We start from the raw sequence: 18835 nt of genomic DNA on the forward strand, positions 1-18835 counted from the left end.
AGGAGGAAGGGAGGAGAGGAGGATAGAAGGAGGGAGGGAGGAGAGGAGGGTAGAAGAGGAGGGAGGGAGGAGAGGAGGATAGAAGGAGGGAGGGAGGAGAGGAGGGTAGAAGAGGAGGGAGGAGAGGAGAGGAGGATAGGAGGGAGGGAGGAGAGGAGGATAGAAGGAAGGAGAGAGAAGAGGAGGATAGAAGGAGGGAGGGAGGAGAGGAGGGTAGAAGAGGAGGGAGGAGAGGAGAGGAGGATAGGAGGGAGGGAGGAGAGGAGGATAGAAGAGGAGGGAGGGAGGAGAGGAGGGTAGAAGAGGGGGGAGTCCTCTATCTTTTCTTCAACTCTGAAACAGTGACAGAGATATTCAGCCATGGTTAAGGTTAGGCATGAGGATAGCAGTGTGGTTAAGGTTAGGCATGAGGTTAGCAGTGTAGAGAGGTGGACAGATAGTGACTAGCCAGTCTGTCTGGGTAGAGAGGTGGACAGATAGTGACTAGCCAGTCTGTCTGGGTAGAGAGGTGGACAGATAGTGACTAGCCAGTCTGTCTGGGTAGAGAGGTGGACAGATAGTGACTAGCCAGTCTGTCTGGGTAGAGAGGTGGACAGATAGTGACTAGCCAGTCTGTCTGGGTAGTGAGGTGGACAGATAGTGACTAGCCAGTCTGTCTGGGTAGAGAGGTGGACAGATAGTGACTAGCCAGTCTGTCTGGGTAGTGAGGTGGACAGATAGTGACTAGCCAGTCTGTCTGGGTAGAGAGGTGGACAGATAGTGACTAGCCAGTCTGTCTGGGTAGAGAGGTGGACAGATAGTGACTAGCCAGTCTGTCTGGGTAGAGAGGTGGACAGATAGTGACTAGCCAGTCTGTCTGGGTAGAGAGGTGGACAGATAGTGACTAGCCAGTCTGTCTGGGTAGAGAGGTGGACAGATAGTGACTAGCCAGTCTGTCTGGGTAGAGAGTTGGACAGATAGTGACTAGCCAGTCTGTCTGGGTAGAGAGGTGGACAGATAGCGACTAGCCAGTCTGTCTGGGTAGAGAGGTGGACAGATAGCGACTAGCCAGTCTGTCTGGGTAGAGAGGTGGACAGATAGCGACTAGCCAGTCTGTCTGGGTAGACGCTTCACTAATACACACCTGTCTGACCACATTATGCTTCCCAACAGGCACCCTATTCCCTATGTAGTGCAGTACAACTGGCACCCTATTCCCTATGTAGTGCAGTAAAACTGGCACCCTATTCCCTATGTAGTGCAGTACAACTGGCACCCTATTCCCTATATAGTGCAGTAAAACTGGCACCCTATTCCCTATATAGTGCAGTAAAACTGGCACCCTATTCCCTATATAGTGCAGTAAAACTGGCACCCTATTCCCTATGTAGTGCAGTAATTTGCCCAGGGCCCATTTTGTACCAGCCACAGATCTGCATGTCACATATATAACGTCAGAACAACATATTTAACACTGGGTCAACGTAGACTAGAATGTATTCTGTGTGAGCAGTTGAACAGCTCAGCTTGGTGAATGTAGAACAGGACTCTAGTTAATAAGGACCAGCATAGGTTAAGACTTCAAACTAAATCCATGTCTGTAGAACAACAGACCCTTATGTTCTAATATTACATTAGCTAGTCTGGAAAACTGGAGTGTCCTAGTGATCTAGTGATCTAGTGTCCTAGTGATCTAGTGATCTATTGATCTAGTGTCCTAGTGATCTAGTGATCTATTGATCTAGTGTCCTACTGATCTAGTGTCCTAGTGATCTAGTGATCTATTGATCTAGTGTCCTACTGATCTAGTGTCCTAGTGATCTATTGATCTAGTGTCCTAGTGATCTAGTGATCTATTGATCTAGTGTCCTACTGATCTAGTGTCCTAGTGATCTATTGATCTAGTGTCCTATTGATCTAGTGTCCTAGTGATCTAGTGATCTATTGATCTAGTGTCCTATTGATCTAGTGTCCTAGTGATCTAGTGTCCTATTGATCTAGTGTCCTTTTGATCTAGTGATCTAGTGATCTAGTGTCCTAGTGATCTAGTGTCCTAGTGATCTAGTGTCCTATTGATCTAGTGTCCTATTGATCTAGTGTCCTATTGATCTAGTGATCTAGTGTCCTATTGATCTAGTGTCCTATTGATCTAGTGTCCTAGTGATCTATTGATCTAGTGATCTAGTGTCCTATTGATCTAGTGTCCTAGTGATCTATTGATCTAGTGATCTAGTGATCTAGTGTCCTAGTGATCTAGTGTCCTATTGATCTAGTGTCCTATTGATCTAGTGACCTATTGATCTAGTGTCCTATTGATCTAGTGTCCTATTGATCTAGTGATCTAGTGTCCTAGTGATCTAGTGTCCTATTGATCTAGTGTCCTAGTGATCTAGTGATCTAGTGATCTATTGATCTAGTGACCTAGTGATCTATTGATCTAGTGTCCTAGTGATCTATTGATCTATTGATCTAGTGTCCTACTGATCTAGTGTCCTAGTGATCTAGTGACCTAGTGATCTAGTGTCCTAGTGATCTAGTGATCTATTGATCTAGTGTCCTACTGATCTAGTGTCCTAGTGATCTAGTGACCTAGTGTCCTATTGATCTAGTGTCCTATTGATCTAGTGTCCTATTGATCTAGTGATCTAGTGTCCTATTGATCTAGTGTCCTAGTGATCTATTGATCTAGTGATCTAGTGTCCTATTGATCTAGTGTCCTAGTGATCTATTGATCTAGTGATCTAGTGATCTAGTGATCTATTGATCTAGTGATCTAGTGTCCTAGTGATCTAGTGTCCTATTGATCTAGTGACCTATTGATCTAGTGTCCTATTGATCTAGTGTCCTATTGATCTATTGATCTAGTGTCCTATTGATCTATTGATCTAGTGTCCTATTGATCTAGTGTCCTAGTGATCTAGTGTCCTATTGATCTAGTGTCCCATTGATCTAGTGTCCTATTGATCTAGTGTCCTATTGATCTATTGATCTAGTGTCCCATTGATCTAGTGTCCTATTGATCTATTGATCTAGTGTCCTATTGATCTAGTGATCTATAATTTAGCCCAAACTACTACCTCTTCCCCTACTGTATTTATTTATTTTGCTCCTTTGCACCCCATTATTTATATTTCTACTTTGCACTTTCTTCTACTGCAAATCTACCATTCCAGTGTTTTACTTGCTATATTGTATTTACTTTGCCACCATGGCCTTTTTGCCTTTACCTCCCTTATCTCACCTCATTTGCTCACATTGTATATAGACTTATTGTTCTACTGTATTATTGACTGTATGTTTGTTTTACTCCATGTGTAACTCTGTGTTGTTGTATGTTGTCAAACTGCTTTGCTTTATCTTGGCCAGGTCGCAGTTGTAAATGAGAACTTGTTCTCAACTGGCCACCTGGTTAAATAAAGGTGAAATAAATAAATAAAAAATAAAATATTGCCAAAACCTTGACGTGTACCTAATCATTTATAAAAGCTTTTCATATTAAAATGTTATTTTGTATTTTTAAATCAATATAATACGACGATATAACATTAATGACAGGTCAGATTAACCGCTGCACTGTTGTTGAAGCAGCAGTTCTACGTTTCCAAGGCAACCAGGACTATATATATATCCAACCCACATGGTACAGCTGGTGAATGTTAAGTGGTGTGTGTGTGTGTGTGTGTGTGTGTGAAGCACAGAGCCTAAAGGTAAGGAGCTCTAGAATAATGAGGAGTGACTACTCACACTGCACAAGCCACAACATCAAATCAGTTCGTTAATCCAAACCAACTGTTAAAGGTAATCACACCCCCCCCCCCCCCCCCCCCCAAAAAAAATCAAAAAATAAAGGGGAGACAATCTCTAAGACACGGAATGTCATTTCATAGAGACGCTTACTGACGAGACAAACCCACGGAGCAAGGCGTGCTCTTTAGTCCCTCTCTTCCATGTCAGAGTGATTTACCTTAATTAGTCAATTCATTTACACACGTCTTCATTTCTTAGATTGACTTTAACTCACAGCTTTTCAGATACACTCTGCACCTCTTCCTTAGCTTCTGGCATCCTTACATGTACAGATAATGATACTACAGTATTGGTCTAACAGCAGTCACAGATAATGATAATACAGTATTGGACTAACAGGAGTCACAGATAATGATACTACAGTATTGGTCTAACAGGAGTCACAGATAATGATACTACAGTATTGGTCTAACAGGAGTCACAGATAATGATAATACAGTATTGGTCTAACAGGAGTCACAGATAATGATACTACAGTATTGGACTAACAGGAGTCACAGATAATGATACTACAGTATTGGTCTAACAGGAGTCACAGATAATGATACTACAGTATTGGTCTAACAGGAGTCACAGATAATGATACTACAGTATTGGACTAACAGGAGTCACAGATAATGATACTACATTATTAGACTAACAGGAGTCACAGATAATGATACTACAGTATTGGACTAACAGGAGTCACAGATAATGATACTACAGTATTGGACTAACAGGAGTCACAGATAATGAGACTACAGTATTGGTCTAACAGGAGTCACAGATAATGATACTACAGTATTGGTCTAACAGGAGTCACAGATAATGATAATACAGTATTGGTCTAACAGGAGTCACAGATAATGATACTACAGTATTGGACTAACAGGAGTCACAGATAATGATACTACAGTATTGGTCTAACAGGAGTCACAGATAATGATACTACAGTATTGGTCTAACAGGAGTCACAGATAATGATACTACAGTATTGGACTAACAGGAGTCACAGATAATGATAATACAGTATTGGTCTAACAGGAGTCACAGATAATGATACTACAGTATTGGACTAACAGGAGTCACAGATAATGATACTACAGTATTGGTCTAACAGGAGTCACAGATAATGATAATACAGTATTGGACTAACAGGAGTCACAGATAATGATAAAACAGTATTGGTCTAACAGGAGTCACAGATAATGATACTACAGTATTGGTCTAACAGCAGTCACAGATAATGATAAAACAGTATTGGTCTAACAGGAGTCACAGATAATGATAAAACAGTATTGGTCTAACAGGAGTCACAGATAATGATACTACAGTATTGGTCTAACAGGAGTCACAGATAATGATACTACAGTATTGGACTAACAGGAGTCACAGATAATGATACTACAGTATTGGTCTAACAGCAGTCACAGATAATGATAAAACAGTATTGGTCTAACAGCAGTCACAGATAATGATACTACAGTATTGGTCTAACAGGAGTCACAGATAATGATAAAACAGTATTGGTCTAACAGGAGTCACAGATAATGAGACTACAGTATTGGTCTAACAGGAGTCACAGATAATGATAAAACAGTATTGGTCTAACAGGAGTCACAGATAATGAGACTACAGTATTGGAGTCACAGCCAGTGGAGGGAATGGGATGAACATCTCAGCTCTGTTATGGCATTGTAGAAGTGTGTTATATACAGTGTTAAAGCATTGTAGAAGTGTGTTATATACAGTGTTAAAGCATTAGTGTATATAACCAGATGTGTTAAAACATTCACCACAGGACAGCAGTTTCCCTGATGAAAACATACCTGAGCTCCTTGGGATCGAAGACCAGTTTGACGTCGTTCACGATTGTGGGGACGTATTTCAGCGCTGCACCCTGGACAAAACAAAACTGATCTTAAAGGTTTGAATATTAGATGACCAACTGTGTAACCACCCTGGCCCTCAATAGAATGTTGAAAATGTTAGCTAGAACATCACAATACATTGTATGACTGGATGTGTCGTTAGGCTTGTCTAGAGTCATTATGCTTGTCTAGAGTCGTTATGCTTGTCTAGAGTCAGTATGCTTGTCTACAGTCAGTATGCTTGTCTACAGTCAGTATGCTTGTCTACAGTCAGTATGCTTGTCTACAGTCAGTATGCTTGTCTACAGTCAGTATGCTTGTCTACAGTCAGTATGCTTGTCTAGAGTCAGTATGCTTGTCTACAGTCAGTATGCTTGTCTACAGTCAGTATGCTTGTCTACAGTCAGTATGCTTGTCTAGAGTCAGTATGCTTGTCTAGAGTCAGTATGCTTGTCTAGAGTCAGTATGCTTGTCTAGAGTCAGTATGCTTGTCTACAGTCAGTATGCTTGTCTACAGTCAGTATGCTTGTCTACAGTCAGTATGCTTGTCTACAGTCAGTATGCTTGTCTACAGTCAGTATGCTTGTCTACAGTCAGTATGCTTGTCTACAGTCAGTATGCTTGTCTACAGTCAGTATGCTTGTCTACAGTCAGTATGCTTGTCTAGAGTCAGTATGCTTGTCTACAGTCAGTATGCTTGTCTAGAGTCAGTATGCTTGTCTACAGTCAGTATGCTTGTCTACAGTCAGTATGCTTGTCTAGAGTCAGTATGCTTGTCTAGAGTCAGTATGCTTGTCTAGAGTCAGTATGCTTGTCTAGAGTCAGTATGCTTGTCTACAGTCAGTATGCTTGTCTAGAGTCAGTATGCTTGTCTACAGTCAGTATGCTTGTCTAGAGTCAGTATGCTTGTCTACAGTCAGTATGCTTGTCTAGAGTCAGTATGCTTGTCTACAGTCAGTATGCTTGTCTAGAGTCAGTAATGCTTGTCTACAGTCATTAGTTGTCTGGTCTTGATTAGCAGGATGGGATCCAGGCTAAGGGATGATCTGTTTATACAGGTAGTCATCTGTAAATCCATCCATTTATTTCCCTATTTACCACATGGTAAATACATCTGTCATGATTTATAGGCCACTAGAAACCTAAACATGTCAACCACAAGCCTACTGTAAGTCTTCCAGTGATCTGGACAGCTGCCAGGGTCCTGACAACTAAACCACTAAACATCCATGTTGTAAAATCAGAACAACGACCTCCATCAGTAATGTTGTTCAGGGAGGAGCTGTGATTTCTCTGTTTTCTCCTATCAGGGTGGTTTTAATAACCAGGCAGTTCTGAGCCTTTCTTCCTAGTGTTCTGGCTGCATTGGAAATGGCATTCCCTATATAGCACACTTCCTTTGACAGGGAATAGGGTGCCATTTGAGCCTCAGATGATTTCCCTGTTTTCACCACTTTGTTGACAACTAGTTAAAACAACCAATCAGAGAGAGACCTGACCAGAGCAGGAACGTTGGATTTCAAAGACACTGGCTGCGTCCCATAGTGCTATACTTTTGACCAGGGCCCATAAGGAAACAGGAAATAAGGTACCATTAGGGACATAGCCACTGTTGAAGGGGATTAACAGTCTCCTACATGGAAACCCTCTATTCTGATTAACAAACCCTCTATAAGGAGCACTTCTAACAGTGCAACAATTCAACTCTGTTACAAGACTTCCAAAAGGCCTAGTTAAAGGAACGAGGGAAAGAGGGAGGGAGGCAATCAGAAAATACCTTGAGGAGGAGCTAAGGAGGAGGAACGAAGAGATGTCCCGGGACACAGAACAGGCCAGGTCAGAGAGATATGTCCCAGGACACAGAACAGACCAGGTCAGAGAGAGAGAGAGAGAGAGAGAGAGAGAGAGAGAGAGAGAGAGAGAGAGAGAGATGCCCCAGGACACAGAACAGACCAGGTCAGAGAGAGAGAGAGAGAGAGAGAGAGAGAGAGAGAGAGAGAGAGAGAGAGAGAGAGAGAGAGAGAGAGAGAGAGAGAGATGCCCCAGGACACAGAACAGACCAGGTCAGAGATAGAACACAGACAGAGACAACAGTTGCAGAAGAAATACATATGAACACAGAGGGGAGGGAGGCACATGGAGAGATCTATTCAGGAAGACAATGAATAAAGAGGGGAACAACACAGAGCCAACAATAACAGATACACTAACAGTCACAAGTCTGGACACACCTACTCATTCCAGGGTTTTTCTTTATTTTGACTATTTTCTACATTGTAGAAAAACAGTGAAGACATCACAACTATGAAATAACACACATGGAATCATGTAGGAACCAAAAAAGTGTTAAACAAATTCAAATATATTTCAGATTCTTCAAACAGAAACCCTTTGCCTTGATGACAGCTTTGCACAACCTTGGCATTCTCTCAACCAGCTTCATGAGGTAGTCACCTGGAATGCATTTCAATTAACAGGTGTGCCTTCTTAAAAGTTAATTTATGGAATTTCTTTCCTTCTTAATGCGTTTAAGCCAATCAGTTGTGTTGTGACAAGGTAGGGGTGGTATACAGAAAACATCCCTACTTGGTAAAAGACCAAGTCCATATTATGGCAAGAACAGATCAAATAAGCAAAGAGAAACGACAGTCCATAGCTACTTTAAATTTCAAGAACTTTGAAAGTTTCTTCAAATGCAGTAGCAAAAACCATCAATCGCTATGATGAAACTGTCTCTCATGAGGACCGCCACAGGAATGGAAGACCCAGAGTTACCTCTGCTGCAGAGGATAAGTTCATTAGTGTTAACTGCACCTCAGATTGCACCGCAAATAAATGCTTCACAGAGTTCAAGTAACAGACACATCTCAACATCAACTGTTCAGAGGAGACTGTGTGAATCAGGCCTTCATGGTTGGATTGCTGCTAAGAAACCACTACTAAAGGACACCAGTAAGAAGAAGACTTGCTTTGGCGAAGAAACACGAGCAATGGACATTAGACTGGTGGAAATCTGTCCTTTGGTCTGATGAGTCCAAATTTGAGATTCTTGGTTCCAAACAACGTTTTTTTGTGAGATGCAGAGTAGGTGAATGGATGATCTCCGCATGTGTGGTTTCCACCATGAAGCATGATGGAGGAGGAGGTGTGATGGTGCTTTGCTGGTGACACAGTCTGTGATTTATTTTGAATTCAAGGCACACTTAACCAGCATGGCTACCACAGAATTCTGCAGTGATACGCCATCCCATCTGGCTTGGGCTATCATTTGTTTTTTCAACAGGACAATGACCCAAAACACACCTCCAGGCTGTGTAAGTTCTATTTGACCAAGGAGAGTGATGGAGTGCTGCATCAGATGACCTGACCTCCACAATCACCCGACCTCAACCCAATTGAGATGGTTGAGGATGAGTTGGATCGCAGAGTGAAGGAAAAGCAGCCAACAAGTGCTCAGCAACTCCTTCAAGACTGTTGGAAAAGCATTCCAGGTGAAGCTGGTTGAGAGAATGCCAAGTGTGTGCAAAGCTGGCATCAAGGCAAAGAGTGGCTACTTTGAAGAATCTAAAATCTAAAATATTTTGTATAACACTTTTTTTAGTTACTACATAATTCCATATGTGTTATTTCATGATCGTCACTATTATCCTACAATGTAGAACATAGTAAAAATAAAGAAAAACCCTTAAATGAGTAGGTATGTCGAAACTGAAAGTACTGTATATTGTCCTTTACCCATAGGGGAGCAAGATACATCTGGACACATAGTGGACATGGGATGGGAACTAGAGCCATAATACATAGAATAGCATGGAAACACAAAAGGCATCACTCTGAAGCAGAGACAGACTATATGAATGATGTCCTACCTTCACCATGCCTGTGTTCTCTGAGTTGATGTTCATCATGTCATTGAAGGAAGTGAAGAGATTCCTCAAGGACTCCATGAAATCTGTTTCTCCTTTGTTCTCATACAGTCTGGGGAGAAGAGGAGAGAGGGAGGGAGGGAGGGAGGGAGGGAGGGGGGGAGGGGGGGGAGGGAGGGAGGGAGGGAGGGAGAGAGGGAGGAGAGAGGGAGGGAGGGAGGGGGGGAGGGAGGGAGGGAGGGGGGAGGGGGGGGAGGGAGGGAGGGAGGGAGGGAGGGAGGGAGGGAGGGGGGGAGGGAGGGGGGGAGGGAGGGAGGGATGGAGGAGAGAGAAGAGAGGGATGAAGGGAAAGAGGGAGGAGAGGAGAAAGGGAGGGAAGAGAGGAGAAAGGGAGGGAAGAGAGGAGAAAGGGAGGGAGGAGAGGAGAGAGGGATGGAGGGAGAGAGGGAGGGAGGGAGAGAGGGAGGGAGGAGAGGAGAGAGGGAGGAGAGCGGGATGGAGGGAGAGAGGGATGAAGGGAAGGGAGAGATGAATGGAGGGAGTGGAGAGAGGGATGGGGAGAAAAGAGATGGAGGGAAGAGGGATAGGAGGAGAGAGGGGTGGTAGGAGAGAATGAGGAAGAGAGCGGGAGAGAGAGGAGAGGAGGAATTAAAACAGATGATTAAGAGATCTTTCATGAAGTCCCTCCACACACAATCAGAGACCTGCTGTTAGCTCACACAGAGATGTAAACAGGCCCCTGTAGCCGTATGCCAGTTGGCCACTTCTCTGTCATTGTTATATCACTGTTCCCTACCCATCAAACCAGGGCCCACTGACTGCAGGCTCAGCATGGGTTCTCCATGCAAATACCAAACAAGATGAAAAGACATTGATCATTGTTGATCATCATTAGCATCTAAGACAAACAGGCTACACCCCCTGCAGCCTGCCTGCTTCCAGCGCCAAAAGTAGGGAAAATAAAGGCAGGTTCTGGCATACCAAAAGAGATGCCTATTAATCTGGACTACATTACGTCGGGGGAAGAACAGTTCATTTACTGTGATTATTTTGACACCATGTGGTCGCTAGGTACAAGGCTTCCTAACTGTTTTATGATGAAGGAATAAGGCCAGAGGAGGTGTTGGTATATGGCTGTTATACCACGGCTAAGGGCTGTTCTTACCCACGATGCAACGCGGAGGGCCTGGATACAGCCCTTAGACGTGGTATACTGGACATATACCACAAAACCCCCGAGCTGCCTTATTGCTGTTAGAAACTGGTTACCAAGGTGATTAGAGAGGCACAAAGTGGTCATACCAGTGGTATATGGTCTGATATACCACGGCTTTCAGCAAATCAGCAATCAGGGCTCGAACCACCCAGTTTATAATAGTCTGTATACATTCGGAAAGTATTCAGACCTCTTGACTTTGTCCAGCCTTATTTTAAAATGGATTGAATTGTTTTTAACCCCTCATCAATCTACAAGCAGTAGCCCATAATGAAAAAGCAGAAATGTAGTATTTTTTATTTTGGCAAATTCATGAAGAAAAAAAACAAACATCAAATTTACAGAAGTATTCAGACCCTTTACTCAGTACTTTGTTGAAGCACCTTTGGCAGCGATTACAGCCGTGAGTCTTCTTGGGTATGACGCTACAAGCTTGGCACATCTGTATTTGGGGAGTTTTTCCCATTCTTCTCTGCAGATCCTCTCAAGCTCTGTCAGGTTGGATGGGGAGTGTTGCTGCACAGCTATTTTCAGGTCTCTCCAGAGATGTTCGATCGAGTTCAAGTCCGGGCTCTGGCTGGGCCACTCAAGGACATTTAAAGACTTGTCCCGAAGTGAATCCTGTGTTGTCTTGGCTGTGTGCTTAAGCCCGTTGTCCTGTTTCAAGGTGAACCTTCAGCCCAGTTTGAGAACGTGAGCGCTCTGGAGCAGATTTTCATCAAGGATCTTTCTGTACTTTGCTCCGTTCATCTTTCCCTCGATCCTGATTAGTCTCCCAGTCCCTGCTGCTGAAAAACATCCCCACAGCATTATGCTGCCACCACCATGCTTCACCGTAGGGATGGTTCCAGGTTTCCTCCAGATGTGACGCTTGCAACTCCAAGACAGTTCCACTGCTTTTTAAAAATTGTTCCCCTCTAATCAGGGCTTGATTTAGACCTGGGACACCAGGTGGGGTGATATTAATGACCAGGGCCTGATTTAGACCTGGGACACCAGGTGGGGTGATATTAATGACCAGGGCCTGATTTAGACCTGGGACACCAGGTGGGGTGATATTAATGACCAGGGCCTGATTTAGACCTGGGACACCAGGTGGGGTGATATTAATGATCAGGGCCTGATTTAGACCTGGGACACCAGGTGGGTGATATTAATGATCAGGGCCTGATTTAGACCTGGGACACCAGGTGGGTGATATTAATGACCGGTGCCTGATTTAGACCTGGCACACTAGGTGGGGTGATATTAATGACCAGGGCCTGATTTAGACCTGGGACACCAGGTGGGTGATATTAATGACCAGGGCCTGATTAAGACCTGGGACACCAGGTGGGGTGATATTAATGACCAGGGCCTGATTTAGACCTGGGACACCAGGTGGGTGATATTAATGACCACAAAAACCTCAGTCTAAGCTAAGGTTGTAATGGTTGTTGAATTCCTAACCAAACCACGTGGAGCATTGGCTACACGGTGGAAATGGTTGAACTCTGAGACTATCGATACCTACAGATTAAGAGCAAATTTGAGATACTAATTACTAGTCTGCAGCTCGAAATTATGTCAACCTGGGATGCGAAAACCGCCAACCGCCGAAACATCTATTCTATGAGAACATTTCCGAATGGTACTCTGAAGTATCCATTCTAACCACGAAAGAGAGACGCTGATGAACTGACTGTCAGCAGATGGTCCGGAATCCTACAGAAATCACGACAACACACTGGGTGTAAATATATATTGATTGCAATTATTCCCGAATGAGTGAGCGTTCATGTGCAAAGGATTAGCATTTCAATGAATATAATTAGCAACTGTGTGGCGATTCCTTTTGTCTTTCCAGCATGTTCTCAGCCCACACCCACTTCCCTTTGTCCACCAAGCCGTCATATCGGCTTAGCCCACTAGGGAACCTCCACTTCCATTTCCTTGTAACCATATCTACTGTTTGTTTGTTTATGCATTTCTGTGATTATTTAGTTAGTAAATAAATGATTAAGCCAATTGATGTCTGGATGATTCATAGTGAAGACTGGGTTCGTGCAGATAACCAACAATTTACGACGTTTGGAATGACACTAACTTGAGGCAAAGAATAAATCATTAATTAGAAGACTAATTGATCAGATATTAAAATATCTGAAGAGGTATATTAGGAAAATTATAACTTTGTAATCTGAAGATTTTCCTTGGTGCCCCGACTTCCTAGTTAATTACATTTACATGATTAGTTTAATCACGTAATAATAATTACAGAGAATTGATTTTATAAAATACCAGTCTTCACTTTTATTGATGCCAAAGACACGACAGTATGGAGGAACCTGGACTGTAAACCCTTTGTATGGAGGCAGAACCTGGACTGTAACCTTGTGTATGGAGACAGAACCTGGACTGTAACCCTGTGTATGGAGACATAATCTGGACTGTAACCCTGTGTATGGAGACATAATCTGGACTGTAACCCTTTCTATGGAGGCAGAACCTGGACAGTAACCCTTTGTATGGAGGCAGAACCTGGACTGTAACACTTTGTATGGAGGCAGAATCTGGACTGTAACCCTGTGTATGGAGACATAATCTGGACTGTAACCCTTTGTATGGAGGCAGAACCTGGACTGTAACACTTTGTATGGAGGCAGAACCTGGACTGTAACCCTGTAACTCTTTGTACGGTGCAAGACAGGAGTGCAAGACAGGAGATTAAAGTAAAGCCTCTATTCTCTCATCTCTAATCCCCACAACATGGCTTTTATCCCACTCACTTGCACAATGCATGTAAATCTCCCCAAACGGAAATGGAACTATAAAATGAGCTGCTTTGTTGGGGAATAAAACTAAATGTGTGTCTACCATCTCTGCAATGTACGGACCTCTATTAGTGATTACTGAGTAAAACACAAGTTAGTCTTCACTCTACTTCCTGCTACACTGCTGAGGGGGTACAAGACATGTTTAGAGGGGGTTTCTTCCTCCTACACTGCTGACAAGACATGTTTAGAGGGGGTTTCTTCCTCCTACACTGCTGACAAGACATGTTTAGAGGGGGTTTCTTCCTCCTACACTGCTGACAAGACATGTTTAGAGGGGTTTCTTCCTCCTACACTGCTGAGGGGGTACAAGACATGTTTAGAGGGGGTTTCTTCCTCCTACACTGCTGAGGGGGGACAAGACATGTTTAGAGGGGGTTTCTTCCTCCTACACTGCTGAGGGGGACAAGACATGTTTAGAGAGGGTTTCTTCCTCCTACACTGCTGACAAGACATGTTTAGAGAGGGTTTCTTCCTCCTACACTGCTGAGGGGGGACAAGACATGTTTAGAGGGGGTTTCTTCCTGCTACACTGCTGACAAGACATGTTTAGAGAGGGTTTCTTCCTCCTACACTGCTGAGGGGGGACAAGACATGTTTAGAGGGGGTTTCTTCCTCCTACACTGCTGAGGGGGACAAGACATGTTTAGAGGGGGTTTCTTCCTCCTACACTGCTGAGGGGGACAAGACATGTTTAGAGGGGGTTTCTTCCTCCTACACTGCTGACAAGACATGTTTAGAGAGGGTTTGTTCCTGCTACACTGCTGAGGGGGACAAGACATGTTTAGAGAGGGTTTCTTCCTCCTACACTGCTGACAAGACATGTTTAGAGGGGGTTTGTTCCTGCTACACTGCTGAGGGGGACAAGACATGTTTAGAGAGGGTTTCTCGCTCCTACACTGCTGAGGGGGGACAAGACATGTTTAGAGGGGGTTTCTCGCTCCTACACTGCTGAGGGGGGACAAGACATGTTTAGAGGGGGTTTGTTCCTGCTACACTGCTGAGGGGGACAAGACATGTTTAGAGGGGGTTCTTCCTCCTACACTGCTGAGGGGGGACAAGACATGTTTAGAGAGGGTTTGTTCCTCCTACACTGCTGACAAGACATGTTTAGAGAGGGTTTGTTCCTCCTACACTGCTGAGGGGGGACAAGACATGTTTAGAGAGGGTTTGTTCCTGCTACACTGCTGAGGGGGACAAGACATGTTTAGAGGGGGTTTCTCGCTCCTACACTGCTGAGGGGGGACAAGACATGTTTAGAGGGGGTTTCTCGCTCCTACACTGCTGAGGGGGGACAAGACATGTTTAGAGGGGGTTTCTTCCTGCTACACTGCTGAGGGGGACAAGACATGTTTAGAGGGGGTTTCTTCCTCCTACACTGCTGAGGGGGGACAAGACATGTTTAGAGAGGGTTTCTTCCTCCTACACTGCTGACAAGACATGTTTAGAGAGGGTTTGTTCCTCCTACACTGCTGACAAGACATGTTTAGAGAGGGTTTGTTCCTGCTACACTGCTGAGGGGGGACAAGACATGTTTAGAGAGGGTTTGTTCCTGCTACACTGCTGAGGGGGACAAGACATGTTTAGAGGGGGTTTCTCGCTCCTACACTGCTGAGGGGGGACAAGACATGTTTAGAGGGGGTTTCTTCCTCCTACACTGCTGAGGGGGTACAAGACATGTTTAGAGAGGGTTTCTTCCTCCTACACTGCTGAGGGGGTACAAGACATGTTTAGAGAGGGTTTCTTCCTCCTACACTGCTGAGGGGGACAAGACATGTTTAGAGAGGGTTTCCACATCCAACTTCACACTGTTACTTCCAGACACAGACAGGGCGATGCAGGTTGCCATACCTGGGTTCAAGTAGTATTTGATATATTTCAAACACTATAGATGTGCTTGATTGAGCTTTGCCTGGTGCAAGGAAGCCAGTACTATTTGAAGCCAGGTTAGGTGGTTTCTATCTACATGATGAGAGTCTGTAGAACACAGACAGACATGCAGGCAGAGATGGGAAATAGCCACTGATGAGTGGAGGGGGGCTTACAGGCAGAAACTATGGGATTTGAAGCATCGCTCTGAGGTTTCACAACAACACTGAAATCTTCCTTTCCTCTCATGTGGTGCAACAAAGCAGAGTTCAGAGGCTGTGTTCAAAATGGCACACTATTCCCTATGGGGCAGAACTCTTGACAAGGGCCCACAGGACCCATATAGTGAACAGGTTGTTGTTTCAGACCCAGCCAGTCAGTCAGAGTCAGGCTGGTACACTGGGACAGAACAGAACTACCATGCCAAGCACAGGCAACCAACCAGGCAGCAGCTCTACCTCCAAGGAGAAAATACTGGGATGAGAATGTCTGTCTGTCACAATGTCCTCACTCCTCAGAAACGTTCCACTGGCCAGCCAGAGCCCTGAGAACTAACTAACTGTCTGTCTGTCTGTCTGTCTGTCTGTCTGTCTGTCTGTCTGTCTGTCTGTCTGTCTGTCTGTCTGTCTGTCTCATCTGCCACACACAATGTCCTCACTCCTCAAAAACGTTCCACTGGCCAGCCAGAGCCCTGAGAACTAACTGTCTGTCTGTCTGTCTGTCTGTCTGTCTGTCTGTCTGTCTGTCTGTCTGTCTGTCTGTCTGTCTGTCTGTCTGTCTGTCTGTCTGTCTGTCTGTCTGTCTGTCTGTCTGTCTGTCTGTCTGTCTCATCTGCCACACACAATGTCCTCACTCCTCAAAAACGTTCCACTGGCCAGCCAGAGCCCTGAGAACTAACTGTCTGTCTGTCTGTCTGTCTGTCTGTCTCATCTGCCACACACAATGTCCTCACTCCTCAGAAACGTTCCACTGGCCAGCCAGAGCCCTGAGATGTCTGTCTGTCTGATCTTCCACACACAATGTCTTCACTCCTCCAAGCAGGAGAGTAGGGCCCAGTGAGAGTGTCATCCCCGTTCTAATTTGTGGAGCTGAAGGACACCTTGTCCTCTATCCACCACAGGAAAACCAATCAAACTCCACACACTCAATTAGACCTGGGTCATATATTACACTACGCAACACGCACTACCAAATTACCAACTTCACAACCTGGGAGAAAGATGATCGACCATTCAAAAGTTTCCCTCTGACAAATATGAATACATCCAATAATATCCTGTAGACTAGTCACATGATGAACCTACTGGAACTCTATAACGGACTGAAACTAGCCTGAACCATTCAACATGTTATAATATGAATACATCCAATAATATCCTGTAGACTAGTCACATGATGAACCTACTGGAACTCTATAACGGACTGAAACTAGCCTGAACCATTCAACATGTTATAATATGAATACATCCAATAATATCCTGTAGGCTAGTCACATGATGAACCTCTACAACCTACTGGAACTCTATAACGGCCTACACACAATAATGTCAAAGTGGATTTATGTTTTTAGATATTTTTTATAAAATAAATAAATGAGTCAATAAGCATTCAACCCCTTTGTTATGGTGAGCCGGAATAAGTTCAGGAGTAAAAAATGTGCTTATTAACAAGTAACAATCAGTTGCATGGACTCTGGGTGCAATAACAGTGTTTAACATGTTTAATGACGACCCCAACACATACAATTATCTGTAATGTCCCTCAGTCAAGCAGTGAATTTCAAACACAGACTCAACCACAAAGACCAGGGAGGTTTTCCAATGCCTCGCAAAGAAAGGAACCTATTGGTAGATGGGTAAAACAAATTAAAAGCAGACATTGAATATCCCTTTGAGCATGGTGAAGTTATTAATTACACTTTGGATGGTGTATCATCATACTGCGTCACTACAAAGATACAGGCGTCCTTCCTAACTCAGTTGCCGGAGAGGAAGGAAACCACTCAGGGATTTTACCATGAGGCCAATGGTGACTTTAAAACAGTTACAGAGTTTAATGGCTGTAATAGTAGAAAACTGAGGATGGATCAACAACATTGCAGTTACTCCACAATACTAACCTAAATAACAGAGTGAAAATAAAGAAGCCTGTAGTACAGAATAAAAATATTGCAATAAGGCACTAAAGTAAAACTGCAAAACCTTTGGCAAAGAAATTAACTTTATCTTCTGAATACAAAGATTTATGTTTTGGGCAAATCCACACTACATATATTCAACCATGGTGGTGGTGGCTGCATCATGTTATGGGTATGCTTGTCATCGGAAAGGACTAAAGAGATCTTTAGGATAAAAATAAACAGAAACAGAGGTAAGCACAGGCTAAACCTGGTTCAGTCTGCATTCCAATGGACACTGGGAGAGTAATTCACCTTACAGCAGGACAATAACCTCAAAACACAAGGCCAAATCTACACTGGAGTTGCTTTCTAAGATGACATTGAATGTTCCTGAGGGGCCACGTTATATTTTTGACTGAAATCGGCTTTAAAATCTATGGCAAGACTTGAAAATGGCTATCTAGCAATGATCAACAACCAACTTGACAGAGTTTGAAGAATTTAAAAAAGAATAATGTGCAAATATTGTACAATCCAGGTCTGCAAAGCTCTTAGAGATTTACCCATAAAGACTCACAGCTGTAATCACTGCCAAAGGTGATTCTAACATGTATTGACTCAGGAGTATGGACACTTATGTAAATGAGATATTTCTGTATTTAATTTTCAAGACATTTGCACAAAAATGTGTCATTATGGGGTATTGTGTGTAAATGTGAGAGAGAAAAAAATTCAATTTAATCCATTTTAAATTCAGGCAGTAACACAACAAAACGTGGAATACGTCAAGGGGTCTGAATACTTTATGAAGGCCCTATAGCATATTACACACCATGTACTTCCTACTGTCAATATTTACATTCAAACGGAAACAGATACAGACGGACAAATACACACTAAAGTCATATTATTCACATGAACCATTTGATCAGAGTAGTGTCTAGGGGTGTGTGTGTGTGTGTGTGTGTGTGTGTGTGTGTGTGTGTGTGTGTGTGTGTGTGTGTGTGTGTACACTTACTGGTTGAAGAGGACCCTGGAGCGCACTATAAACTTGAATATGTACTCCAGAGCTTTCATGGTCTTCAGCAGCTGTTCCGTCAGCTTCTCTGCATTCACCACATAGTTCTTCAGAACCTTGGTCAGCTTCCTGAAGAACATAGATATATACACACATTACATTAGATATAGTATAGATGTTCCGTCAGCTTCTCTGCATTCACCACATAGTTCTTCAGAACCTTGGTCAGCTTCCTGAAGAACATAGATATATACACACATTACATTAGATATAGTATAGATGTTCCGTCAGCTTCTCT

The 18835-nt window shown here is 43.6% G+C and overlaps 1 protein-coding gene across 1 annotated transcript in view; it reads right to left on the reverse strand.

Annotated features, from left to right (window-relative positions):
- LOC115181565 (dedicator of cytokinesis protein 1-like) overlaps positions 1-18835 on the reverse strand; it is a 196669-nt gene that overhangs the window by 26063 nt on the left and 151771 nt on the right. The window contains exons 21-23 of the mRNA XM_029743459.1: positions 18538-18666; positions 9506-9614; positions 5595-5665 (exon numbers count right to left, since the gene is read on the reverse strand). Of these exons, the coding sequence (XP_029599319.1) occupies positions 5595-5665; positions 9506-9614; positions 18538-18666 (309 nt within the window). The remainder of the gene's footprint in view (positions 1-5594; positions 5666-9505; positions 9615-18537; positions 18667-18835) is intronic.

This window comes from Salmo trutta, unplaced genomic scaffold (assembly GCF_901001165.1).
Source record: "Salmo trutta unplaced genomic scaffold, fSalTru1.1, whole genome shotgun sequence".
Taxonomy (NCBI): Eukaryota; Metazoa; Chordata; class Actinopteri; order Salmoniformes; family Salmonidae; genus Salmo; species Salmo trutta.